Source organism: Pistacia vera, unplaced genomic scaffold (genome assembly GCF_008641045.1).
Source record: "Pistacia vera cultivar Batoury unplaced genomic scaffold, PisVer_v2 Contig251, whole genome shotgun sequence".
Classification (NCBI taxonomy): Eukaryota; Viridiplantae; Streptophyta; class Magnoliopsida; order Sapindales; family Anacardiaceae; genus Pistacia; species Pistacia vera.
The window spans coordinates 383,318-410,957 of NW_022196059.1; the positions used below are offsets into that span (position 1 = coordinate 383,318).

General features: G+C 33.4%; 1 protein-coding gene across 1 annotated transcript; it reads left to right on the top strand.

Annotated features, from left to right (window-relative positions):
• Positions 1-9,280: 9,280 nt before the first annotated feature.
• Positions 9,281-14,362, top strand: LOC116132415 (putative transferase At1g60990, chloroplastic). Its single transcript, XM_031418065.1, has 12 exons — positions 9,281-9,535; positions 9,628-9,729; positions 10,483-10,516; positions 11,206-11,279; positions 11,411-11,476; positions 11,580-11,644; positions 11,883-11,970; positions 12,073-12,138; positions 12,453-12,618; positions 13,438-13,521; positions 13,593-13,720; positions 13,880-14,362. Exons 1-12 carry the CDS (start codon positions 9,317-9,319, stop codon positions 14,030-14,032), a joined length of 1,245 nt encoding a protein of 414 aa, XP_031273925.1. The 5' UTR covers positions 9,281-9,316; the 3' UTR covers positions 14,033-14,362.
• Positions 14,363-27,640: the final 13,278 nt, after the last annotated feature.

Here is a 27,640-nt window from a genome sequence, read left to right on the forward strand (position 1 = left end):
AAGCCATGTTTGTCTAGTTTCCAAATATTCAAACTGCTTGTCAATTGAATTTTCATTGAGCAAGTTATGACCAATTTACTACTGACTGTTACAATTATATAGTACAATAAATAATGGTTCGGCATCTGGTTTCTTGTAATTCTGTAGTACAATCTTCATTTGACATGTTTATTGATTGTATTTTGGTAGGCAACTTGCTTGCAACAATTATGATGAATAGCATTAAATAAACTTTTCATATAATATTAACTAAAAAGGACACTATAATATTACAATTGTTAATGAATAACGTTTGACAAATGGTCTATTGTAATTGTACTGTATAATCTAAATAGCTCTGCATCTCAACTTTTATAATTAAACAGAATGGTTCGGCAATTAACTACAATTATAGAGTACAATTGTCAACAACATTATGATAAAAATGGTTTGGCACAGGCATTAGCAAATAGCAACAAAACCATTGATCATAATTGTTCGCCACATAGATTTTTTCAGTATAGCAATTGACAAATAAATTGTTTGGAATAGTCTGCCTATGTCTTCTTATAACTTGTTATAATTGAATAACAAAATTGCTGGTTCAACAAATTGGTCTGACAATTCTGTAGGAGGATGTACAATTCACCATCTGGACTAAAACAATTTAAAACCATACAATAACTTACATACCCTTGCAAAAAAAAAAAAAAACTTATATAGCAAACATGATAAGTAATTGAATAGGAATATTACAATACAACAGCGAATAATACATTACCTTTAATAGCATGTAATTTCCAACTATGACAACAAATATTATGTCCCAACCAAAAGTATATAACTATATGAAATCAAAATAAAAAATTTAACAATAAACTGGAAAAACAAAAAGAAAACAATCACAAATAAAAATTAAAAATTGACTACCTCTATTTCTTAAGAGAAATCATGTAATATATATATATATATATATAATATATATATTGTAACTAATACAGTATATCTTTTCATATTCATGAAAATTAATAATACACCACATCAATCCATTAATATTTACATTTATTCATGCATCTATACTCTTTCACAAATAACATAAATGCGCCTTTTCACATTTAATTAGACAAAATCAACGAATCAAACTAAATTCATAAAAAATAATGAAACATAAAACAATAAATATAAATGTGAAGTGTTTATATTTATCCAATTAAACATTAAACAAACGTATAACCATCAAAATATTTAATGTGAATGTAAAGTGTTTCTAAAAAATCTTGAATGCATGTAGTTATACCAAATAGCCTAGACCAATAGCATGCTGACATATGCAACAATTATAGAGTCATATGTGACATTCAAATAGCAAGTGTTTTAGAATTATATAGATGTATAGATATAAATTTTAGTTATCATAAAAAGATACATTCACATTAAAACTTTTTATTGGTATTTTTGAAAACGAAAGCATCATATACAAATACAATACTTAATTTTTGGAGTCAATACCGTAAACTAAAACGTGACAATAATCATAATTTTTTTTTTCTTTCTTTTCATATTTGCGATAAATAAAAGAGTTAATACACTAATTCCCTGATGTATGATGAAATAATAAAATCCCTTTGAAGTTTTGAAAATAATAGAATTTCTAGTACTACTAAGTTTTAAATGTTAAAAATAATCTGTGGTAATTTGGTTATCTTCATTTACTCATAGGGGGCGTTTGGTTCGGGTGTATCTGTCATTATTGGGGGTAAGTAATCTTATATTACTTGATTACCATATTTGGTTGTCAAATAATATAAGATACCGGTAATCTTCAAATACCAATAGTGATTACTATTGGTAATATTAGAGGTAATCTAATTACCTCTATTTTCTTAAGTTTTCTAAGATTATTAGGGTTATCTTTTTTTGTTACAATTTTATCCTTTATTAATAAAAAATTTGGACAATTAATGCCCCTATTTTAAAAGAAATTTACATTAATATCTTATTTCAATTTTACCCTTGTTTAATTAAAATTTTGGACAATAATGCCCTTATATTTAAAACAATTTACAGACCACCACTGCCACCCAGCCACCACTGTCGACACTGGGCCAACCACCACGGATCGCCGCCGGAAAGTCGTTGGAGTCCCTAAAAAAGAACCAGATTCGGTGGGAGGCTCCGGGAGGCTTCGGTGTGGCCTTTTCTGACCATATTAATGGTCGAAAAAGGCCATATCAGGCCAGATCTGGCCGTTAACGTCCAGATCTATTATGGCCGCTAACGGCCAGATCTCGTCCAGATCTGGCTGGAAATGGTCAGAATAGATTTGGCCATTTCTAGCCCCGTTTTCGACCAACAATATGGCTAGAAACGGCCATATCAAAGCCTCTTAGTCATTGTGAGCTACTCACAGGGACTTTCAGAGACTTCCGGCGGTGGTTTGCGGGGGCCGCAGGAGGTGGGGGTGATTTCGTCATAAATTAAAGTTTTATATAAACGAGGTGTTTTAGCTAAATCTGAAATATTGGGGGTTAAAAGAAATTATTCAAAAATTAATAATAAAAATAATATTATATTAATATTTTAAAAAAGGATAATTTAATAATTTAAATAACATACCCACCAATTTATTCTCCATAACCAAACATATTAATATAATATACCCATTAACTAACCGAACACATTTTCCTAAAGATTCTCAGTAATCTTCTAAGGTAATCTATCTTTCCAATAATCCAACATTCCCAATAATCTAACATTCCTGAACCAAACGCCCCCATAATATTGTAAAGTTTAGCTCACTGTTGATTTATTAACGGTGGGAGAATGTTTGTTATTTCAAAAACCTCATGGAGATGTTTTTATTATTTCATGCCTCAGGCGGTTTATGGTAGCTCCAACTAAAAGTAAGTCCTAATAAAAAGTTTCTTCCTCAATATCCACTTCCTCGGTATATTCCGCCATCCCAAAAATCCGGCAATGGCAACAACAGCACCAGCGAGACCTTTCTCAACTCATCTCCACGCCCTATCATCTCGCAATTTCCTAAACGGCACCGGTTTCACTCATCATCAGGAGAGCAAGATCAAGATCAAGACCAAGAACACTACCACGCTCTCATTAAAAAGCACAAGTTTTCAGCCAATTGCGGCATTGCCTTTCGATCTCTCGCCTCCACCAATTGATCACGACCTCCTAGTAAGATTCACTGAAAACACAAGGCCTTAGCCAAAATAGCAACAAAACCATTGATCATAATTGTTCGCACATAGATTTTTTCAGTATAGCAATTGACAAATAAATTGTTGGAATGTCTGCCTATGTCTTCTTATAACTTGTTATAATTGATAACAAAATGCTGGTTCAACAAATTGGTCTGACAATTCTGTAGGAGGATGTACAATTCACCACTGGACTAAAACAATTTAAAACCATACCATAACTTACATACCCTTGCAAAAAAAAAAAAAAAAAAAAAAAAAAAAAACTTATATAGCAAACATGATAAGTAATTGAATAGGAATATTACAATACAACAGCGAATAATACATTACTTATAGCAGTAAAGTAAATGCTTTTATATTTTTGTCCTCTATCTTATTATAATACTAGTTGAAAGTCCTGCACGTTGCATAGGTTATTTATGATATTGGTTTTGACATCACATTTGTTTGAATAATTAGATGTTTCAATTGGTTGAAATCTACTATTGAGGTACATATATTGTAAAGGTCTATTAAATTAAAGATTTTAATTATATATAGTTTTACATTATGATTTTACTGTGTGGTATTGTTTTTTACGGTCAAAATGTCTAACACTTTAAAATGATGTCACTTCATATATTGTTTTAAATAACTTGTCATTTCTTTTAAGTGTTGCTCGACCACAATTGGAAGGATCTGCATTTATCCAAATTCATCGTATAATAAATCAAATTAAAGTCTTGCCTATCTAGTTTCCAAAGATTCAAACCGTTCATTAATTGGATTTTTATTAAGTAAGTTATGACCAATTTACTACCAACTGTTCAATAGAAACCGAGAAACAGAAGAAACCGAAATGTTTGCGATGATATTCGGCTGTGGGTCTACAATTATCCAAATTCAGCATATATCAAATTAAAGACATGTTTGTTTAGTTTCTGAATATTCAAACCATTCATCAATTAGATTTTTATTAAGCAAGTTATGGCCAATTTACTACTGATTATTCAGTGAAAACTAAGGAAAGGAGGAAACCAAAATGTGTGTGATGATAAAATGAATGGTTCGGCAGTGGGTCTACAGTTATTGAAATTTAGCATATAATATATCAAATTAAAGAACTGTCTATCTGGTTTCCAAATATTCAAACCGCTCGTCAATTGAATTTTTATTGAGCAAGTTATAGTCAATTTACTACTGACTGTTTAGTGAAAACTAAGAAATGGGGGAAACTGAAATGTGTGTGATGATAAATGAATGGTTCAATTGTGGGTCTATAGTTATCCAAATTTAGCGTATAATATATCCAATTAAAGCTTTGTCTGTTTAATTTCCAAATATTCAAGTCGTTTATCAATTAGATTTTTATTGAGCAAGTTATGGTCAATTTACTACTGACTATTATGTGAAAACCAAGAAACAGGGGAAACCGAAATGTGTGTTATAATAAAATGAATGGTTTGGCTGTGCATCTACAGTTATCTAAATCCAGTGTATAATATATCAAATTAAATCCCTATCTATCTAGTTTTTAAATATTCAAACCGTTTGTTAATTGGAATTTTATTGAGTAAGTTACGACCAATTTACTATTAACTGTTCAGTGGAAATCGAGAAACGAGGGAAATCAAAATATGTGTGATAATAAAATAAATAGTTTCCAAATTTTTATTGAGCAAATTATGGTCAATTTACTACTGATTATTATGTGAAAACCAAGAAACAGGGGAAACTGAAATGTATGTGATGATAAAATGAATGGTTTGGCTGTGCGTCTACAGTTATCTAAATCCAGTGTATAATATATCAAATTAAAGGCCTGTCTGTCTAGTTTCCAAATATTCAAACCGTTTGTCAATTGGATTTTTCTTGAGCAAGTTATGACTAATTTACTATTGACTATTAAGTGGAAACTAAGAAATAGGAGAAACTGAAATGTGTGTGATGATAAAATGAATGATTTGGTAGTGGGTCTACAGTTATTGAAATTTAGTATATAATATAACAAATTAAAGCACTATCTATTCAGTTTCCAAATATTCAAACCGCTCGTCAATTGGATTTTTATTGAGCAAGTTATGACTAATTTACTACTAACTATTTAGTAAAAACCGAAAAACAGGAAAACTAAAATATGTGTGATGATAAAATAATGGTTCGGTAGTTAGTCTACAGTTATCCAAATTCAGCTTTTAATATATTAAATTAAAGCTTTGTTTGTCTAGGTTCTAGAGATTCAAACCGCTCATCAATTGGATTTGCGTTGAGTAAGTTAGGGTTAATTTACTACTGACTGTTCAGTGGAAACCGAGAAATAGGGGAAAACAAAATATGTGTGATGATAAAATGAATGGTTCGATAGTGGATCTATAATTATCCAAATTCAGCGTATAATTTATCAAATTAAAGCCCTGTTTGTCTAGTTTCTAAAGATTCAAACTGCTTGTCAATTGAATTTTCATTGAGCAAGTTATGAGCAATTTACTACTGACTGTTACAATTATATAGTATAATAAATAATGGTTCGGCATCTAGTCTCTTGTAATTCTATAGTACAATCTTCATTTGATATGTTTATTGATTGTATTTTGGTAGGCAACTTGCTTGCAACAATTATGATGAATAGCATGAAATAAACTTTTCATATAGTATTAACTAAAAAGGACACTATAATATTACAATTGTTAATGAATAATGTTTGACAAATGGTCTATTGTAATTGTACTGTATAATCTAAATAGCTTTGCATCTCAACTTTTATGATTAAACAGAATGGTTCGGCAATCAACTACAATTATAGAGTACAATTGTCAACAACATTATGATAAAAATGGTTTGGCACAGGCATCAGCAAATAGCAACAAAACCATTGATCATAATTGTTCGCCGCATAGATTTTTTCAGTATAGCAATTGACAAATAAATTGTTTGGAATGGTCTACCTATGTCTTCTTATAACTTGTTATAATTGAATAACAAAATTTCTGGTTCAACAAATTGGTCTGACAATTCTATAGGAGGATGTACAATTCACCATCTGGACTAAAACAATGAAATAGTTAAAACCATACAATAACTTAGGGCCTGTTTGGCTTATAATTTTTATTTGTATTCTCAAACGGATTTTCCCAATAGTGTTTGGCTTATTATTCAGACAATAGAACTTTGAAAATTTGATCCCCACAGCTTTTGACCGTTACAGTTTGTAGTTTTAATTTTCTCAGTTTTTCTTCACTGACCGTTACAGTTTGCAACTTTTATTCTCTCTCATTTGTTTTTCATTTTCTCAGTTTTCTTCATTGCATTTGTATTTCATTTTCTCAGTTTTCTTCACTGCATTTGTGTTTCATAATATGGGTTTTTGTTTTTTAATATCTACGGGTGACAAAATTATCAATAAAATATTTAGTATTATTAAAATGTAACTTGATAAGTTATATATATAATAATACATTATTTTAACAAAATACAACAAAATATTATATTAATAAATCATTTATAAAAAAATATATTAATCAAATATTCAACACAAATATCTAGGTCAAAATACTCTACTAAACACATATTCAACAAATCATATTCTCGTAATCATAACCCTATCCAACTATCCAATACTCATCCCAAAAAGTCATATCCAAAATAATAAACTAAACACCACCCTTACATACCCTTGCAAAAAAAAAAAAAAAAAAAAAAAAAAAAAAAACTATATAGCAAACATGATAAGCAATTGAATAGGAATATTACAATACAATAGCGAATAATACATTACCTTTAATAGCACGTAATTTCCAACTATGACAACAAATATTATGTCCCAACCAAAAGTATATAACTATATGAAATCAAAATATAAAATTTAACAATAAACTGGAAAAACCAAAAGAAAACAATCGCAAATAAAAATTAAAAATTGACTACCTCTCTTTCTTAAGAGAAATCATGTAATATATATATATATATATATAATGAATATTGTAACTGATATAGTGTATCTTTTCATATTCATGAAAATCAATAATACACCACATCAATCCATTAATATTGACATTTATTCATGCATCTATACTCTTTCACAAATAACATAAATGCGCCTTTTCACATTCAATTAGACAAAATCAACGAATCAAACTAAATTCATAAAAAATAATGAAACATAAAACAATAAATATAAATGTGAAGTGTTTATATTTATCCAATTAAACATTAAACAAACGTATAACCATCAAAACATTTAATGTGAATGTCAAGTGTTTCTAAAAAATCTTGAATGCATGTAGTTATACCAAATAGCCTAGACCAATAACATGCTAACATATGCAACAATTATAATCTAAATTAATAACATGCTGACACATGCAACAATTATAGAGTCATATGTGACATTCAAATAGTAAGTGTTTTAGAATTATATAGATGTATAGATATAAATTTTAGTTATCATAAAAAGATACATTCACATTAAAACTTTTTATTGGTATTTTTGAAAACGAAAGCATCATATACAAATACAATACTTAATTTTTGGAGTCAATACCGTAAACTAAAACGTGACAATAATCATAATTTTTTTTTTTTCTTTCTTTTCATATTTGTGATAAATAAAAGAGTTAATACACTAATTCCCTGATGTATGATGAAATAATAAAATCCCTTTGAAGTTTTGAAAATAATAGAATTTCTAGTACTACTAAGTTTTAAATGTTAAAAATAATCTGTGGTAATTTGGTTATCTTCACTTACTTATAGGGGGTGTTTGGTTCGGGTGTATCTGTCATTACTGAGGGTAAGTAATCTTATATTACTTGATTACCATGTTTGGTTGTCAAGTAATATAAGATACCGGTAATCTTCAAATACCAATAGTGATTACTATTGGTAATATTAGAGGTAATCTGATTACTTCCATTTTCTTAGGTTTTTTAAGATTATCAGGGTTATCTTTTTTTGTTACAATTTTATCTCTTATTAATAAAAAATTTGGACAATAATGCCCCTATTTTAAAAGAAATTTACATTAATATCTTATTTCAATTTTACCCTTGTTTAATTAAAATTTTGGACAATAATGCCCTTATATTTAAAACAATTTACAGACCACCAATGCCACCCAGCCACCACTGTCGACAGTGGGCCAACCACCATGGACCACCGCCAGAAAGTCGCTGGAGTCCCTAAAAAAGAACCAGATTCGGTGGGAGGCTCCGGGAGGCTTCAGTGTGGCCGTTTCCAACCATATTAATGGTCGAAAAAGGCCATATCAAGCCAGTTCTGGCCGGAAATTGCCAGATCGTTGGAACTGGCCGTTAACGGTCAAATCTGGTCAAGATCTGGCCATTAACGACCACGGACATGGCCGTTAATGGCCATATCTATTCTGGCCGGAATAGATCTGGCCGCTAACGGCCAGATCTCGTCCAGATCTAGCAGCTAACAGCCAGATCTAATCTGGCCATTTCCGGCCAGATCTAGCCTGATATGGCCGTTTTCGGCCAACAATATGGCTAGAAACGGCCATCTCGAAGCCTCTTAGTCACTGTGAGCTACTCACGGGGACTTTCGGAGACTTCCGGTGGTGGTTTGAGGTGGCGACAGGCGGCGGCAAGAGGGGGGGTGATTTCGTCATAAATTAAAGTTTTATATAAACGGGGGTGTTTTAGCTAAATCTGAAATATTGGAGGTTAAAAAAATTATTCAAAAATTAATAATAAAAATTATATTATATTAATATTTTAAAAAAGGACAATTTAGTAATTTAAATAATATACCCACCAATTTATTCTCCATAACCAAACATATTAATATAACATACCCATCAACTAACCAAACATATTTTCCTAAAGATTCTCAGTAATCTTCCAAGGTAATCTATCTTCCAAGTAATCCAATATTCCTAATAATCTAACATTCCTGAACCAAACGCCCCCATAATATTGTAAAGTTTAGCTCACTATTGATTTATTAACGGTGGGAGAATGTTTGTTATTTCAAAAACCTCACGGAGATGTTTTTATTATTTCATACCTCAGGGGGTTTATGATAGCTTTAACTCTAACTAAAAGTCCGTCCTAATAAAAGGTTTCTTCCTCAATATCCACTTCCTCAGTATATTCCGCCATCCCAAAAATCCGGCAATGGCAACAACAGCACCAGCGAGACCTTTCTCAACTCATCTCCACGCCCTATCATCTCGCAATTTCCTAAACGGCACCGGTTTCACTCATCATCAGGAGAGCAAGATCAAGATCAAGACCAAGAACACTACTACGCTCTCATTAAAAAGCACAAGTTTTCAGCCAATTGCGGCATTGCCTTTCGATCTCTCGCCTCCACCAATTGATCACGACCTCCTAGTAAGATTCACTGAAAACACTTTTTTTTTTTTTTTAATTATTATTAAACAAAAACATGAAAACAAGAGAGTTGCCAACTGGATTCTTTGCAGGACACAATGAAGATTGCAGGGGCAGAGGTTTCGGAAAATGGGATTGTTGAAACATTTGGCAATGATGATGAAGCTCTGGATGCAGTTGAAAATGGCGTTGCAGTGAGTGTTTATTGAGAATGTTTATGTTTTACTTTGAACATGTTGAATTTATTACATTTGAAGCACGTTCAAGTGTATTAGCTCAAGTTTTATATATTTTATTTTATTTAATTTTAATTTTAATTTTGTGTTTTTGAATTTAATTGCTAGAAAGGAAAATTTTTGGGTATGTAACTAAGGTTGAAAGCATGTCTTTTGGACTTCGTGAACTTGAAAGTTGAAGTCAGTTTTTGGTTCAAATATTGATATTTTAGTTCCTCTCTGCGTTGACGTCATTTTGAGGTTTTTTTATTTTTTTTTATGTGCATTTACATTTTTGTTACTCAAGTGATATGCTGAGTACTATGTAATTTTTTGTATAAATGTGAATTGAATGCAAGAGATGGTAAGTAGGAAAATGATTATGCATAGGGACAAATTGATATCAGATTTTAGGCTGAGTTGTATTTTCCTGAGAGATGCTTTTGGTTTTGGTTATGTAAGCTAGATGACAAGCCAGGAGGTTTGCAGACAAATTGGTAAGAATAATGTCCCTATGATGGTGAAATGAACAATTCCGTGTTAACTTCAGATATTGAGTTGATGTCATGCCTCTAATTGATATTATCTCTGTTGTTCATGTTCAATTTGTCTAAACTTTGTTATTATTTTGTTTTTGGGCTTGTCAGAATTTATGGTGTTTATTTTTTTAAAAATTCTGTAACGAGTAGATAATCATTGCCATTATTGATTCATCTTTGAATAATGATCTAGGTGGTGGATCTTTCACATTTTGGAAGGATAAGAGGTACTTTCTTCTCTGGTACTTTAGCCATACATGTATCATAGTCTTTGTTCTTGCGAACACTTTCAGAAATTTCTTGACGGGTGGAGCATTTAGTTCACTATCGTTGAAAGTTTTCTTTCCAAAACAAATGAGCATGTTATTTTCATTTTTGTTTTATAATTGTGCCATAAAGTTTTGGCCTATGACAGTAGTATATATTTTGACTAGTCTTCAAAATGATAACTCTCTCTCTCTCTCTCTCTCTTAAAGAAATAGTATTTTAATTGTCTTTAAGTCTTGAATGAAAAGTTTTAATTTAATGGTTTGAAGCTTGGATTTGCATTGCATCATGTTTCACTTTTCAGTAGTATAAACAGGTGTTTGCTGCTGTAAACACAGTAGTCTGTATGATTAGCAGACAAATTAGGTGATATTGGCTTACAGCAGCCAAGGTCTTCGTCTCTATTACTTAAATAGCTGTTCCTCTATTTTTTACTTTTTTGTTTTATATATTTTAGGTGTTCCTATATTTTTTACTTTTTATATTAATGTATAGACTTTTACAGTTAATTGTTATTTCTGGTGTGTTTATTCTTTGGTTATTGAGAGTCCAATTTATTTAAATGAGGTTTGCAAATATTTAAGGTTTTCTATGATTGCTGCTCTAATGTTTGTTTACATTGTCAAATATGGGTTCAATTGTCTTGAAGTTAGTGGAGATGATCGTATTCAGTTTCTTCACAATCAAAGCACTGCAAATTTTGAAAATCTTCAAGAAGGACAAGTAAGTTTGATTACATGTCCTTCTGTTTGATTCTGTTAAAAAAAACAAACACAAACATCATTTTGTATATTTATTTTTTGATGCAGTCATATGGGGTTAATTGATGGGATTTATTCGATTGAAATCCGTAGGGATGTGACACTGTTTTTATTACCCCAACTGCTCGGACAATAGATATTGCTCACGCTTGGTTCATGGTAATCTCTTTCATCACGTTTCTCCTATAAAACTTTCTTTTTCTGCTGTTTAATAATTCAATATAGTTTTGTCAACTCATTAGGATTTCTATGGCATTCACAGAAAAATTCTATCATGTTGGTGGTCTCGCCACTGACCTGTGGAAGCATGAGTGAAATGCTCAATAAGTATGTGTTCTATTTCTTCCAGATTTACTAATTAATTTTCTATGCTGGCAGATATCCTTAGTCTGCCAGCCTTGCCTTTGTTCTTTATCAAAAGAACACAAAGTTGAAGAAAATTACCTAATAAATTGCCTCTCTTCTTGTTTTTACATAGTATGCCAGCTTGATTAGCACTAACTTAAAAATATTAAGTTAAAACTTTTCTTCTTGTAAAATTTTCTGTTTCTTCCTGGTGTTTTAGGTTCATATTTTTTGCTGACAAGGTGGAAATTCAAGACATCACCAAGCAAACTTCCTTATGCATTCTATTGGGACCTAAAAGCAACACAGTAAGTATATTTTTGATAAATGATTATTTTTCTTTCCTGGATTTGTCTTTGAGATAGAGATTTCTTGATGATGACATTGACCTAGTTGTGGTGTGCAAACAGGTAATGAGCAGTTTGAACCTCAGTGATCTTGTTGGACAGGCATATGGCACACATCGACATTATAGTGTAAGAGTGAATGGCCTTCTAGATTTTTAACTGCAAGATGCCTTTTAAACTAGAATAATAATCAATCATGGAAGTCATGCGTAAAATATAAATCATAACTCTCCAAAATCTAGAGCCACATAAAAGAATGAATATTCCTCAATATAAAGCAATTTACAATCTAAAATCTAATGTTGAACGCAGAAAATCCTCAAATTGTCAATAAGATGAAATTTGAATAGTACATTTAGTTTTGTAATTTTGGAACAATAACATAAGTACAATGCATTTTTTAATGCAATGAAATATGAAAAGAACTTTTTTTCCCATTTCAGGTCAATGGCACGCCAATAACTGTTGCTGTGGGAAATGTCATTTCTGCAGAAGGATTTTCTCTGTTGATGTCACCGGCCATTGCTGGATCAATTTGGCGGTCTCTTTTATCTCTAGGTGCTATTCCGATGGGTTCTAATGCCTGGGAAAGACTAAGGGTTATTCAAGGTGATTAATTCTTCACTTCTTCGTTTGACTTGCATTTTTTTTTTTTTTTTTGCAGATTTGTTTTACTTCAAACATTTCCAAATCTTCCTCGCATTTGATGTTTGAAAGTTATGGAGTTTCACATCTTATTTGAAATAATTGGTTAATAGATGCAGTTGAACTTTAAATCTCTTTGTTATTGCCTACCGTTATTTTAGCTTTCCAGTGAATTTTTAGCTTTACTGTTACTTTACGTGAAGCAAAACAACCAGCAGGATTAAATGGAAGAGAATAAATATTGGCTGTTTTTACAAGGTCTCATTGCAATTCAAAACTATACAACATCCTCTCTTTCATGTTCTTGTTCAAGAGAATAAAATTTCAGCCTCAAACACTCTGTTAAATAGAAATTTTTGCTCAATCTAGCTCAAAAAGTTCAAGTGCAAATGAATTAACGGAATCATTCAAGTTTTTAAACCATAGAAAAAAAAAAAAAAAAGAAAAAAAAAAAACAAGAAACAAACAAACTATTTTTATTCCCTAATTACAAGGGTTCAAGTTAATCATTCGGTACTGTTACTTATCTTTGAGTAATGCATTTAAAGTCTTTGCTGATTGCTTGGACAATAATATGATGATAAAAGATTTAGCTTCTTCATCATTTTAGTTGTTGCCTAAATCATGGGGAAACTTAAATGGTACAAAAAGCTTGGAAGCAAGTTGCTTTTCAGTTTTGATGGATGTTTACGTTCGAAAATTTCTCTCTGTTCTCAACCAAACAACATTTAATTTTCATTTTAAGAAAGGCATTGTGGTGACAATTTTCTTGCTTTTTCGCAGGGAGGCCAGCACCTGGAAAGGAGCTTACTAATGAATTCAATGTTCTGGAGGCTGGTCTCTGGAACTCAATATCTCTAAACAAAGGTATCATTTTTTACTGAACATACATTTAGCAAGATACAAAAGAAGGTTGACCTGACTCTAAACAATCTCAGGATGTTATAAGGGACAAGAGACCATTTCTAGGCTCATAACATATGATGGAGTTAAGCAGAGATTATGGGGAATTCGCCTCTCAGCGCTCGTAGAGCCTGGCAGCGCAATAACGGTTGATGGGAAAAAGGTAGAATTCATTTCCTTGTCATCTACCTTTCAAAGTAGAGAAAATTGTATACAAATTTGTGAAATATTTCGCTGGAATGGTCACATTTTAGCTACTTCTCCATTTTGTAGATTTTTCACAATCTCCTTGTTAATAACATATGACATGAGTTATGTGCAGGTGGGGAAACTGACAAGCTATACATCCGGAAGAAAAGAGTCTGATCATTTTGGTTTAGGCTACATTAAGAAGCAAGTTGCTTTAGGAGACACTGTCATTGTGGGAGAGAACATTGTTGGGACAGTGGTCGAAGTTCCTTTTCTTTCTCAGTAGCATCCCCCAATGAAAAACATGACTCCTTGACGTTCGCAATCTTATTTAGGAGTATACATGAGACAATCCGATGGACCTAGTATCTCCAAGTGGTATATGCATAAGACAGGAAATGGGAAAAAGGGGTAAATCATGTGGGGACAGGTGGCTTGGTAGTTGTTAGAATCCTAGTGTCAGAATAAAAGAGAGAAAAGTAGGGTAAGGGATATCTTTTGATTTTGTGTGTGAATTGTGTCTGGGATGTGCTGGCCCTTGAAGACCAGTTGGTGTTACTGTTTTATCCAAATGAATGCTATCATCCATATTTTCTTATTAATCTCAGTTTTATTATATTGCATTATTCTGTATTGTTGTTTACTGGTTGCATTGTTGTTATTGTTTGTGGTCTATGGGTGAAGATTATTGTGTTGTGTTGTGGTGATTTATTGGAGATTGGCGTAGTGTTAGAGTTGAAGCCGTGGGTTCTCATCAAACTGGTATCAGAGCTCGTTGATTTTCTAGGTTATGGTTGATACTACGATGGAGAATAGAGTTGACAACGTTGAGAAGGAGATGGCAGTGGTTCAGAGGGATATCGCCAAGGTGACTGAGACAGTGAATGCAATGAGAGATCACTCACTAACTCGCCAAGGTCTCTAACGGTACTCACCGGTTGTTTTGTACACACTAGATTCTCTTTTAATGTCCACTTCATTGTCCTCGATACATACGAATGATCACTCACTAACTTGCCAAGCTACACGACATGGGATAGATCAAGTATCATATCTATACTTAATGATACAATAAATCTAAAGGTTCCCTTTTCCATTCTTTGCGATGTCTCACTTAGGCTGAAGGCATATTTATGGGGGCAATTCTTAACAAAAACTCTGTTACCCACTTGGAATTCCACATTTCTTCTTTTAAGTTTGCATAACTCTTTTATCTTTTTGGGCTCAACGTACTATTTCCTTGGGTATATCGGATATCTTGACTATCCTTCTGGCATATATTCGAGCTAACCATGCTTATCTCCTTCGATGGTCACTCATAGAGTATTATATCTCTTCTGCACTTGCCAACTTATTATCCTGTGTCATCACTTTTCAACTAATTATTCTTCTAAATTCTTAGAACCACTTGTATTTATCAATATGAAGCCACGAAAAATTGATTCTTTCCTTATCATCTTATTCTACTTTTGAGGGGTCTATATACATCTGGAGTGATCCATTATTGTTTATTTATTTCCACTAAATAAGATTGGTGCACCCTAGGGAGACTAGTTGGGTTAGAGGAAACCCTTGCTTAGAAGATTATTAGAAATACTCCTTTAATTTCTAGAGTTCTACTAGGGTCACTCAATACGGAGCCTTAGGAATTGATGCTATCCCAGGTGCCAATTTATTGCTAAACTCCATCTCTCTCTGGGAATCAAACTCGACAACTTATCCGGGAACATATTTGAAAACTCCCAGACTACTAACACATCTTTGATCTCTAGATTGGGAACCACCTCGCTATGCACCATCTAGGCAAAAATACTCCATACATCTTTTTCTTCAATTGCTTCCTAGCCCTTATATTACTGATCATCACAATAACTGACAGCCCTCTCTAAAACTGAACTTATCACAATCATCTAAATTGAATCTCACTTTTCTCTAATGGTACTCATTCTCTACTTTACGTCTCCCTAGGAGATTTATACTCAAAATAATCCTCTTAATCGGGGATACTTAATAGAACTAGATTCATACTTACCTCTCCCCGTTTAACAACTCTATTCGGATCGTTTAACTAACCATGGCTCTCTAGAACTCCATGGATTTGTAACTAATCTTAGTGGCTAGCATAGTACCATTCTCAAGCGAGAGTCTCTTACTATACCACATCTCTAACAGGCTACCATTCTCTCTGAACCACTATGCAGGCCTTGTGCCCACTTACCTTCAAGTTTTTCTTTCTAGGGTTAACTTCCCAATGAGTTTGCAGTCATTGGATTCAAAACTGATCTTGCTAACTTAGAGGCTTACTCTCTCGCTACTAAATATATGAGACTGCAACCCTGCTTCGTCTAAACCCGTGTATACAACCCTGGCGTCACATTCTCTACTGATTCTTACTATCATATAAAAAACACAACTACTATTAATCATCAATAACAATCAACCCATACAAGTAAAAAGAAAATTACTTACAGCGGTCAGCTTACGAACCATGTCATTGTGGCTTGGGAGGCACACTGTCACTTTTCTTAACCAGATTTTGATCTAACTTTCTTTCAGAAAACATCTTAAAGTCTCCAAAATCTTGCTATGTTACCAAAAATGTAATGTCTCACTAGGCAAGTATTCACTGAGTATCCTATACAGAGAATCTAAAGAATTGCTAGTTTTAAAAAGGTGTTCATCTAAAATTTTTATCCTTAATCCAGTTATAACATACTGTTACACAAAGATTATTTCTCACATATATAAATCCACATTAAATTTCTTCCCTGAGATAGTGTGTGCAATCCTTTCGCCAGCCTGACGTCTTCCGACCACTACAATCTAATACATGCAAAAATAAGGAAAGCAATGGGTTGAGCTATAAATGCTCAGTAAGTAAACTAAATCTAACTATGCTCTTACTTTGTTGTCCCCGTTTTTGCTGTACTGCTTCTAAATTTCTGCTTGCTCTTTATTCTCTGGCATACTGCTTAGCAGTCCTCTATTTTTCTCAAATTTTTCTAAATCCTTCTAGTGATGTGCTATTCTTTATCATTTTATTTCTCTTCTCTGCTACATTATAACTTTCTGTTTCTTTCTCTACTCAACAAATCGCTAAGTTTGTTTGCTATTTATCATGTTTCTAATTTCTGTTCTTTTCTAGTATGTATCTAATTTTTGTTCTTTTCTTGTATATCTCTAATTTCTTTTCTATTCTTGTAGGCTTCTATTTTCTTTTCTTCTCTATTCTCATGGGTTTTTATTTTCTTTTCTTCTCTATTTTCGTGGGCTTCTATTTTCTTTTCTTGGCTAGTCAGACACGCAATAATAAAATAAACTGTTTAATCTATACATAAATGCATGAGATGCAATGCACATAAAATGTCTGATGCATATGCAAATTATCATGTTTGTATTCTTTCTGAAAAGTCTTTTCTAATTCTTTCAAAAATTATTTTCCTTTTTTTTTTTCTGAAATTCTTTATGTTTTCTATTTCTTATTCTATTTTTCTTTCTTTCTGAAATTCTTTTTGTTTTCTGTTTCTTATTCTATTTTTCTTTCTTTTTCTGAAATTCTTTCTGCATTATGTTCTGATTTGCCAATCGGACTAGGCTAAGGATGGATTTGGAACCTTGGCCGTGTGAGCATATTTTGAAATTCTTTCTGGGTACAGTCCTCATCCACATGCACTTCTGACAGACAGTACAATTATGTTTTCTATTCTAAGGTCACTCACTGATGGCTATGTGCATGTGGGAAACTTCTGCATCTCTGTTGCCACTAGCTAACACAGCGAATGCTCATAGGTTCCCTATCGCAACAACCCTCTGAAAACATGCTTTGTAAATTTGCAAAATAACTAGCTAGACATTTTCAATAATTATAAAATTTCTGAAATAGATGCTATGCTATGTCATGCATTTATATGTTGTCTATGCATGATCCCAAAATATGTGTCTGACTCTTGCATGTATTCTATTAATTCTAAGGCTTTTATTTCTATACTTTTCTAGAAAGCCAAAGTTCTATTCTAATAACACGCTTAACTTAAACATTTTCTATTTTATTAATTATTTTGGAATTCTATGCATCGGTGTACGTACGCGATGCTATAATTTCTATATAAATTATGTATTTCTTCAATTCTATCATGCTATGTAAAATGTACACGTACAAAAGTACATTATCTCTCACAAATTCTACTCTTCTATAATTCTATCAGTGAGATATTAAAACAGCACAATTCAACTAGGGAATGAATTCTACATTTTGGACAATCTAATTTCTTCTATAAAAAGCTATGCCACAACTTAAGTATTAAGTCTACTAACTTGCCTAGTTATGCTACTAGATTTTCTCAAACTTATATGTCACAAAACCATTTCATTAAACAACTCTCTGATATTTTTCTAATGTAACAAACATGTCTTGTACAACTTTCTAAATACAAATCTTAATGCCATAAATTTTGCATTCTCTTACATGATCATCAACTTCAATTGTTATACATGCCCTTCTTTCTTCCTTTCTTTTGGCTACATTCTATACATTAATCTATATTGCCATATTAATATTGTAAATTCAATCTAACATATGGCACAAGATATATATTTTAGCTAAATTCTAATTTCTTTCTAACATTCTTAACTAAACTTTTGGCCGATACAAAATATTCTCAATATCTTCTAGGACAATTCTATAGCTTGTAATATATAATAAGGCATGAAAACTATACTCATACCAATCAATTTCTAAAATGGTCATGTATTTAATACGTAAACCAAACTTCTATTTCTTTGATGTTTCTTTGATATTTATACTTGGGAAAGCTTTTCTATTCTTTATACAATAAAATCACTTATTATATATTGTTTGTAATTAATCTCAAAATAAGAAACAACAATATACTCATTTGGCCAAGCCATTATTTAGATGATCTTTCTAAATTCAAGTACACAAACTTGAGAATTTATTATGGCATATCGATATGTCATGACATAATCTATCATTCTCTACTATCAACAATGCCATATCAAAGTAACAATTTAACATGTAAATCCCTTCTAACACTTTCCCAAAGTCATAAGTTTCACAATTTCTAATTCAATAACTAAATAAAATGTGCTATTGAAGAAATACTCAAGGTTCAAGTAACTTGAACCATGCACTAAAAGCCATTTATCTCATTGAACTAACATGACCAAGTGATATTCTAAATTTTGGCATAACAAAATGCACTCTTGAATACTAAAATTTACACTTGGTTAAGCCTAACATAACCTTTCAACTCCAATTCTTTCCTTTCTCTAACAATTTCTTCAATAAGATTTAAAAAACTCATGCATACATTTCTCTTTGAATTTTCATCAAACAATTTACATGCACATGCAAATGCTTAGTTGGCCACACTTCCATATCTCTCCAAGTCCACCAAAATTGGAGCAAAAACTCACTAAATTTAACTTCAAATTTGGCCGGATTCAACAATTCAAAATTTCATCAACAATTCTTCCATATTTCATCCATAATTCCACCAAATCACCACATACACATGAACTACTTCTCATGGCTGGAATTTTACACATCATTCAACATTTAAACAACCAATAATTCTCACCATACTATCACATACAAACATACAAGAATCAATCTACACAATTATTGCTCAAACAAAACTAAAATTGGATTTACTTGCCTTGAATTTGTGCAACTCTAATGATATAACCTCCCTTTGCTAAAATTCTCTTCCTCTTGGACCTATATCATATAAAACCATACGAATTTGAAACTTTAAAGTTTAATCACACACCTTTGTGCTAGATTCTTACCTTTGGATGCTTTAGGATTGAAAATCTACAAACATTTAAGCCAAATCCTATGAATTCTCTTTGAAATTTGGTGAAGAACTTTTGAGAGAAATTGGATGAGGGGTGTGGCGTGTACTAGGGGTGGGAATGGCTAGGGTTTAGTTTATATATATTTATTTATTTATATTCCCATTTTGCCCTTGTACTTTTATAATAATTCCAATTATGCCATACGTGCATTTACTAATATACCCTCTCTTTCAATGGATTTAACACAAGTTCTTGGTCATTTTCACTCCCCACTCTTTCATCTAGTTGTGAATGAAAAGACAATTTTACCCTTATTCTTTAATTTCTTTCTATTACTTTACAAACACGTATTTATCTCGTCATCACACCATTTGTATTTTCTATGATCTATCTACCGCGGTATTCTCATGGCTAGCACACTTAATACATTATATTTTTCATACTCACTTTTCACTTGAACACGTGATTTTGTGTGAAATGACCATTTTGCCCCTATTGAAACTTTTATGGAATTCCTCTATAAAACTAGTTAAATATATTCACTATGACTATAAAATAATACCTACCATATTTTTGAATGTGGGTATTACAAGAACAAAATTGAGAATATTGTACAAGATATGTTGGTAACTGGGATTATTAAACTGAGTAAGAGTCCATTGTTTAGCCCTGTACTGCTGGTGAAAAAGAAAGATGGTGGATGGTGCTTTTGCGTTGATTATAGAGCTTTGAATAAGATTACTCTGCTAGAAAAATTTCCCATCCCAACATTTGATGAATTGTTCGATGAATTTGGAGGAGCTTCGGTATGCTCTAAACTCAATCTCAAATCAAGTTACCATCAGATTTTGGTAAGGGAAGAAGACACTTACAAAACTGCATTTCGCACCCATGAAGGTCATTATGAATTCCTGTTGATGCCTTTTGGATTTTTGAATGCCCCTTAACCCTCTCAAGCTCTCATGAATGACATTTTCAAGCCTTATCTATGGCGGTTTCTATTGGTCTTCTTTGACGATATTTTGATTTATAGCCCAAACATGACAACTCACCTGGACCATCTAAGCATCACTTTTTAGATATTGAGGTAGCATTAGTTAGTAGTGAACGAAAGGAAATGTAAGTTCACTTAGTCTCAATTGGAGTACTTAGGGCATATAATATCACCAAAGGGAGTGGTAGTGGATCCGACAAAAATTAACTATATTCTTGCATGGTTGACACCCAAGGACATCAAGACCTTACGTGGATTCCTCAGATTAACTGGGTATTACTGAAAGTTTGTTAAAGGGTACAGATCGATGGAAAGACCTCTCATCGATTTACTTTGCAAGAATTCCTTCAATTGGACCGAATCATCACAGACTGCAGTTAATGAGCTTAAAAGGGCAATGACTAGTTGCCAGTCCTTGCTATGCCTGATTTTACTAAAACTTTCATCATTTAAACAGATGCTTCGAGCCTAAGTTTAGGGGTTCTTTTGATGCAAGAGGGAAGGTCAATGGCCTTTATTAGTCAGGGGTTGTCATTTAGATCACAAACCAAGTAGGTGTAAGAGCGGGAGCTTATGGCAATTGTTTCAGTAGTACAGAAGTGGAAACATTATCTCCTCGGAAGGCATTTCATTATCCGAACTGACCAGCGCAGTCTCCATTACTTGAATGATCAAAGGTTACATGGGGAAGAACAACAGAAATGGATAATCAAATTGTTGGGGTTGGACTTTGAGATACAATATAAAAGGAAATAAGGCAGTTGATGCCTTGTCTAGACGGGATGATAGTGTGAAGTGCAACTCTATCTCTACTTGTTATTTTGGTAGCTGAAAGGAGTGGGAAGAAGTTATTCAACAAGATGAGAAATTATGCAAAATCAATCGGGATTTAATTGCGGATTCCCAAAGCCATTTGCACTTTCGCCTAGTAGGACACCAGCTTTTCTATGATGAGTAGTTAGTATTGCCTCGCTCAAGTCCCCAGGTTTAGCTCCTTTTTTGGAATTTTACTCATCGCCCATGGGTGGTCATTCCAAATTTTTCAGAACCTGCAAGAGATTATCTCAAGTTGTATATTGGGAGGGAATGAAGAGTGACATTCTAATTTTTGTTTACAACTATCCTACATGTCAGCAGAATAAATATGACAACCTCAAACCCGTCAGATTGTTACAACCCTTGCTGATACCAACCCAAGTATGGGAGGACATCTCGATGGACTTCATCGTAGGCCTTCCTAAAACTAAGCAATTGGATACAATATTAGTGGTGGTGGATCGGTTGACCAAGTATAACCATTTCATTCCTCTCCAATATCCTTACACAACCAAAAAGGTAGCTAATCTCTTCCTCTAGAATATTGTTAAATTGCATGGTTTCCCAAGGACAATCGTCACAAATCGGGATAGGCTCTGCACGAATTTGGGGGGAAATGTTTAAACAGTCCGACACTAAACTACACATGAGTATCGCATATCACCCCCAATCGAATGGTCAATTTGAAGTGGTAAATCAATCTGTTGAAACATATCTATGTTGCTTTGTGGGACAATAGCCAAAACAATGGCCGAAACAGTGGCCTAAGTGGTTGAGTTGGGCAGAATATTGGTTTAATACAACCTTCAACCGATCTTTAGGTATGACTCCTTTCCGGGCATTATATGGGAGAGATCCACCAACATTTCTTAGATCCTCTAAGCAAGCATTAGTGATAGCAGCAGTTGATGAACAAATGATAGAAAGGAATCACATCCTAGATGAACTCAAGCTTAATCTATCTAAGGCTCAAGGAGCCATGAAGGCTTATGCTGATGCAAAAAGAATGGGTGTTCATTTTAAGGAGGGCAACTTAGTTTACTTAAAACTCCAACCATATAGTCTTAAATCCCTAGCCAGAAGACCCAACAAAAAACTTAGTCCTAGATTCTATGGGCCTTATAAGGTGATTGCAAAGGTTGGCCCTATCGCTTACCGCTTGAAACTTCCCACCACAGCTTGCATCCATAATGTGTTCCACGTCTCCTAGCTGAAAAAAGTTACTTCTTTGCCAGTCACTGCACTTCCTCTTCCCTAGTTTCTAGATGGGGTTATGGTTATCCAGGTTGAACCAGAATAGGCCCTATGCAAGTGTCGATTGTTGAATGGGAACTATGAGTTTTTTATTAAATGGAAGGGGTTATTGGCTTGTGATAATGCTTGGGAGTCGTACGAAACCATCTGCCATTCATTTCCATCCTTTCACCTTGAGGACAAGGTGGCACTCCTTGGGGAGGGTAATGATGGGCCTGGTATCTCCAAGTGGTATATGCGTAAGACATGAAATGGGAAAAAGGGGCAAAAGGGGTAAATCATGTGGGGACAGGTGACTTCGTAGTTGTTAGAATCCTAGTGTCAAAATAAAAGAGAGAAAAGTATGGTATGGGATATCTTTTGATTTTGTACGTGAATTGTGTTTGGGAGGTGTTGGCCCTCGAAGACCAATTGGTGTTACTGTTTTATCCAAATGAATGCTATCATCCATATTTTCTTATTAATCTAAGTCTAATTATATTGCATTATTCAATATTGTTGTTTACTGTTAGCATTTTTGTTATTGTTTGTGTTATATAGGTGAAGATCATTGTGTTGTGTTGTGGTGATTTACTAGGGATTGGCATAGTGTTATAGTTGAAACTGTGGGTTCTCATTAGTCTCACCAACACACGTTACTAATGGGGTAAGATAGTTCAATAGAACAAATACACATATTATTAGATTTCAAATTTACCTGGAGTGGTGGTGCTTATTAAGAATGATAACGGATGGTTATTCTTGAATAATGCTAACAAACACTTGGGTGAAAGAGAATTTAACATATACATGGCAATACCAGTCATTATATAATTTGACAATTTAACATCATCACTAAAGTGAGATGATGAGATTGTTCAAATAAGTATTTCTCATGAATAAGTGGTGTCATCAATTATATCATTTTCACCAAAATCTCATGTAAATGTCACTTGTTTGTAAAATAGTGTCCAATCATATCCTTCTTGAACAAATGCATGTAAAATAAGTTTTTGTTGGAATGTGAACACTTTTTGGTAATTGATGAAGAAAAGGCAAGCAAGAAGAAAAGGCAAACAAGAAGAAAAGAGAATTTAAGTTTTAGGCAAATTTCTAGTTTAGGACTTTGTAATTGAGAATAATTGTTTTCCTTTTCTATTGTAAGATAAATAAAGGAAGTAGAATTGGTTTAGGAGAATGAAGTTAAGTTAGAGGAGTTCTATTAGGATAGGAATATGAATCCTAGTAGAATAAGAGTGTCCTATTTTACCTATAAATAAGGGAGTTAGAACCAATTCAAGGTTATGAGAGAGGGAATAACAGAAAGAGAGAATGTGAGTACACAAGGGTTTTGATGTAAGGGTACCATGAGTATCATTGTTCTTAAAATTATATAGATCTCTCTCGTCCATGGATGTAGGCTAGTTAAGCTAAACCACGTAAAATATTGTGTCTTTGTGTGGCTGGTATTCTTCACATATTCTGCTATTCTTTATTTTAGTTTTCACTCATTGTTAGAGTCATTAAAGTGACTCTATTTTAGTGATAAAAAGACCTTATGTGTGATTAAAATGAAATCATATTGAGGTAATTAAAAAATTTATGAATTTATTCACGAAAAATCGCATCCTAATATTTTCTTATGAATTTAACATGTTTGGAATGATTTTGGAAATGGAATCAGTTGATATTAGGTTGTGATTTATGGATTAGGAGTGATTTTGTCTCATTTATGCCGTTTAGGGGGTAAACTGTCATATTTTTAGGGGGTTGATTTTGTCACTTTTCAATCATGTAGGGACCAAATAAAATTTTCCAATTTTGTATAAGAAGGAAGTGAAGGGTCGTATTCCAATAACGCCGCTCACCCGAGTTCCACCATCGGTGACCTTTCTCCTTCCATTTCTGGGAACTCCATAGCTCCCCTATGCACCGATCTCCACCATCCATCACCACCCACTGCCACGCGACGCTTCACCTACCTTCACCGGTGACGTTTCAGCTTTCGACGACTTTTCTCGCATTTTCCAGTGGCCTCTCACTTCCCTGTGGCTGATCTACCTTCCCCATGCTTAGATCCATCTTTCTCCAAGCTCCATTACCATCGTTCAGTTGCCATCTTGCCAAATCGTCGCCATGACCGTTTAGCTTCCTTACCGTTTTTCATGCATTTTCTAGTGACCTTCTGCCTTCCAACTAGAAGATCCATCATCTCCATCACTTGATCTATCTTCCCATACCCTTAGGTCTCTTTTTCGCCAGTCGCCGCCATGAGCCATCGTCGGATTCGGGCAAGTTGCGTCTGTTAGTCTTCCAGGAGTTTCGTTAGTCTTTTTCACCTCTTTATCGCATCTTCCGGCAGCCGATCACTTCCTCTTTGCCATGATTAGTTTTGGTTCCACCATTTCAGCCTCAATCGACACCACCATGAGTGGTTGAGCTCCTGGTCATCTGTTACAGTGTAGGCGAGATCAAGATTAGACCTGGCAAAATGGGCGGGCATGCTGGGTATGAGTTGGGTCTAAACGGGTGCAGGAGATACGGGCCCAAAACAGGTTGATTTAAATGGGCCAAATATTTTAGATCCACACCCTACCCTATGAGGGTACAGGTGGACCCATGGATGCCTATACTATTCACTCCAGTTTTAGATTTTTGTAGTTACACCCCCAAATCTTCCTAAAATCTTGATTCTTGAGCAAAATTTGTCTTTCTCAAGTCCAAACAAAAATACTCTTATACCCAATACAATTTTAGTTTAGAAAAAACATATCCAAATTTCTATAATCATTCAAATTATCATCAGAACAAATAAGAAGAATCAGATTAAACCAAATAAAAATCTCTAATCCCCAATTTTAGATCTAAATTGAATCCTTTAACATAAAAAAAAAATAACTGAAATTCTAAATAATTAATTTTGATGAACTCGGCTAACACAAGATTTAGATAAATCAATATGATCTCTTTTCTTTTTCCCCACAATTTAGAATCCTTTTTCCCTAGTTTTCTGAGCTGCCAATCATGAACCAAAACCATACACACAAACAAGCGCAATTAAAAAAAAAAAAAAAAAGTCCCTTACATTATTTTCTCCCAAGTTTTGTCACCAACCAAACAAAAACCCAGAACCTAACAAAGAAAAAGATAAAAAACTTTACCGATTGTCCTCTCATTCCTCATCAACCAAATAAACTCACATAAAAAAATCTAAAAAAAAGAAAAAATTTACACAAGAAAAGCAACAGCGGCACAAGCTAGAAAGTATCTACTAAGTACTAGAAATGGAGACAAGACAAATTAGAAAAACTTCTAGATTTAGTTTGATTCATATTACAGTGGTTTCCAAAAGAATACAAATGATTGACACTTGTTATCTGTAGAATGATAAGAATAGAGCAAGAAGAGCAACTTTCAATGTTACTAGATTGTAGCGGAGGAGAAGCTGAAGACGCTGGAGAATCGACTCCGAGAATTGGAGTTGCTGAAGAGTGAAGAGTAAAGACGAAGGAGATGAGATCAAATCGACAACGATGATACACATACCTTGATGCGCCGACAGTGGAGACTACAAACATGGCTGATGAGAAGCAGAGACAGAAGAAGCGGCGACAGTGGAGTTAGGGATTTCGATGACGATGAGTTTGAGAGAAGGCTGATGAGAGAGTGAGTTTGAGTTAGGTTAGGGATTTTGCGATTTGGGGCAAAATGAAATGGGGAAAGGGTTTTTTTTTTCTTTTAAAAAAAAAGACAAATGGGTACCGGCAAGCACCTGCGGGTGTACTTGCTTGACCCATTGGCAAAACAGGTCAAGCCAAGTACAAGTTGAAGAAAAATGGGTCCAATATTAAAGACCCACACCCCTTATTTTTTACCCGGGTTTAGGGTTGACCTACCGGTCCGGGCCCTTTTTGCTAGGTCTAATCGAGATTAACACCCATAACTCTCCTCAACAGCTTTCGACTAGTTGGATGAGCCTGATTGTTGGACATTTGGTTAAGTATTGTGTATCAAACTATGTTTTTGTTTCATGAATGATTACGATACTTTAATGTAGTTTGATGTGCGATTTGTGATTATTGATGTTGTCCATTGAGATTAGTTGTTGATATAAAACCCACGATAAATATTGGTTTGAGAAAATTAAATGTTGAGTATTGCTCTAAATTACTTTGCATCGATTGTAATTGAGTTATATTTGCATTTAATGCAATTTCTACTTATGTTACATTGATTGTGTAGTTGGTTAATTGGATAATACATGTTGATGAATTGTATTTGTTAATGACGTACCAACTAGTGGTGTTGACTTCTGGAGTTTTTTGGTAGTCAAAGATATTCTTTAACTGATCGAACTTGAGCAATTGGGTGAGACATGATAGATTATACCTAGAGTGCCGGAAAGCGATTTTATTGATTTAACTTGCCTTATAGGTTTAGGGGATCGTAGAGTGTGGAGGAGAATTGTGTGAGTTGGTCTCGTGTCGAACCAAAACCGTAGCGACAATGTTTTTATTATAAAGTCTTCATTAGTTTTAATTTCAAGCTTTTATTGTTTGCATTTAGTTTGTTTAGTTTAATTAATCAATTTACCAATTTCATTGTCGTTACTCAAATTTACACTAGGTTGCCCTGTGGATTCAACCTGCTTATCGCTAACTACAGTATTTAGGATTAATTTTGCGACCGTGATGACTGGCTTGACAAAATTTTGGCACCGTTGCCAGGGAGCAACGTGCTTTTGACTTTGTGTGTTTGGGTAGTCATTAGTTTTTACTCTAGGTTTATCTTAGTTGTTGTTTTTATTTGTGTTATTTTCTTTGTAGTGATAATTTATTTGGGAGAATTGTTTTGTTTGGTTGAGTGTTTAATTTTTGTTTTCCTTTTAGTTTGTCTCTTTGCATCTTTGGTTAATTATTTTATTTTTAGGTTGTTTGCATAATTTCATTTTACTTTGTTTTATTTCATTTTCATTGGAATAGTTTCATTTGTGTTTGTTTTTGTTTTGCAGGAAGATTGCAATTGGGAAAA

What these genes read in the sequence shown, in the direction of transcription:
- LOC116132415 (XM_031418065.1), top strand. Translation starts at nt 9,317, where the DNA reads ATGGCAACAACAGCACCAGCGAGACCTTTCTCAACTCATCTCCACGCC. An exon ending in TTGCTCACGCTTGGTTCATG is followed by an intron (nt 11,477 to 11,579) that starts GTAATCTCTTTC and finishes TGGCATTCACAG; the next exon opens with AAAAATTCTATCATGTTGGT. An exon ending in CTCAATATCTCTAAACAAAG is followed by an intron (nt 13,522 to 13,592) that starts GTATCATTTTTT and finishes AAACAATCTCAG; the next exon opens with GATGTTATAAGGGACAAGAG.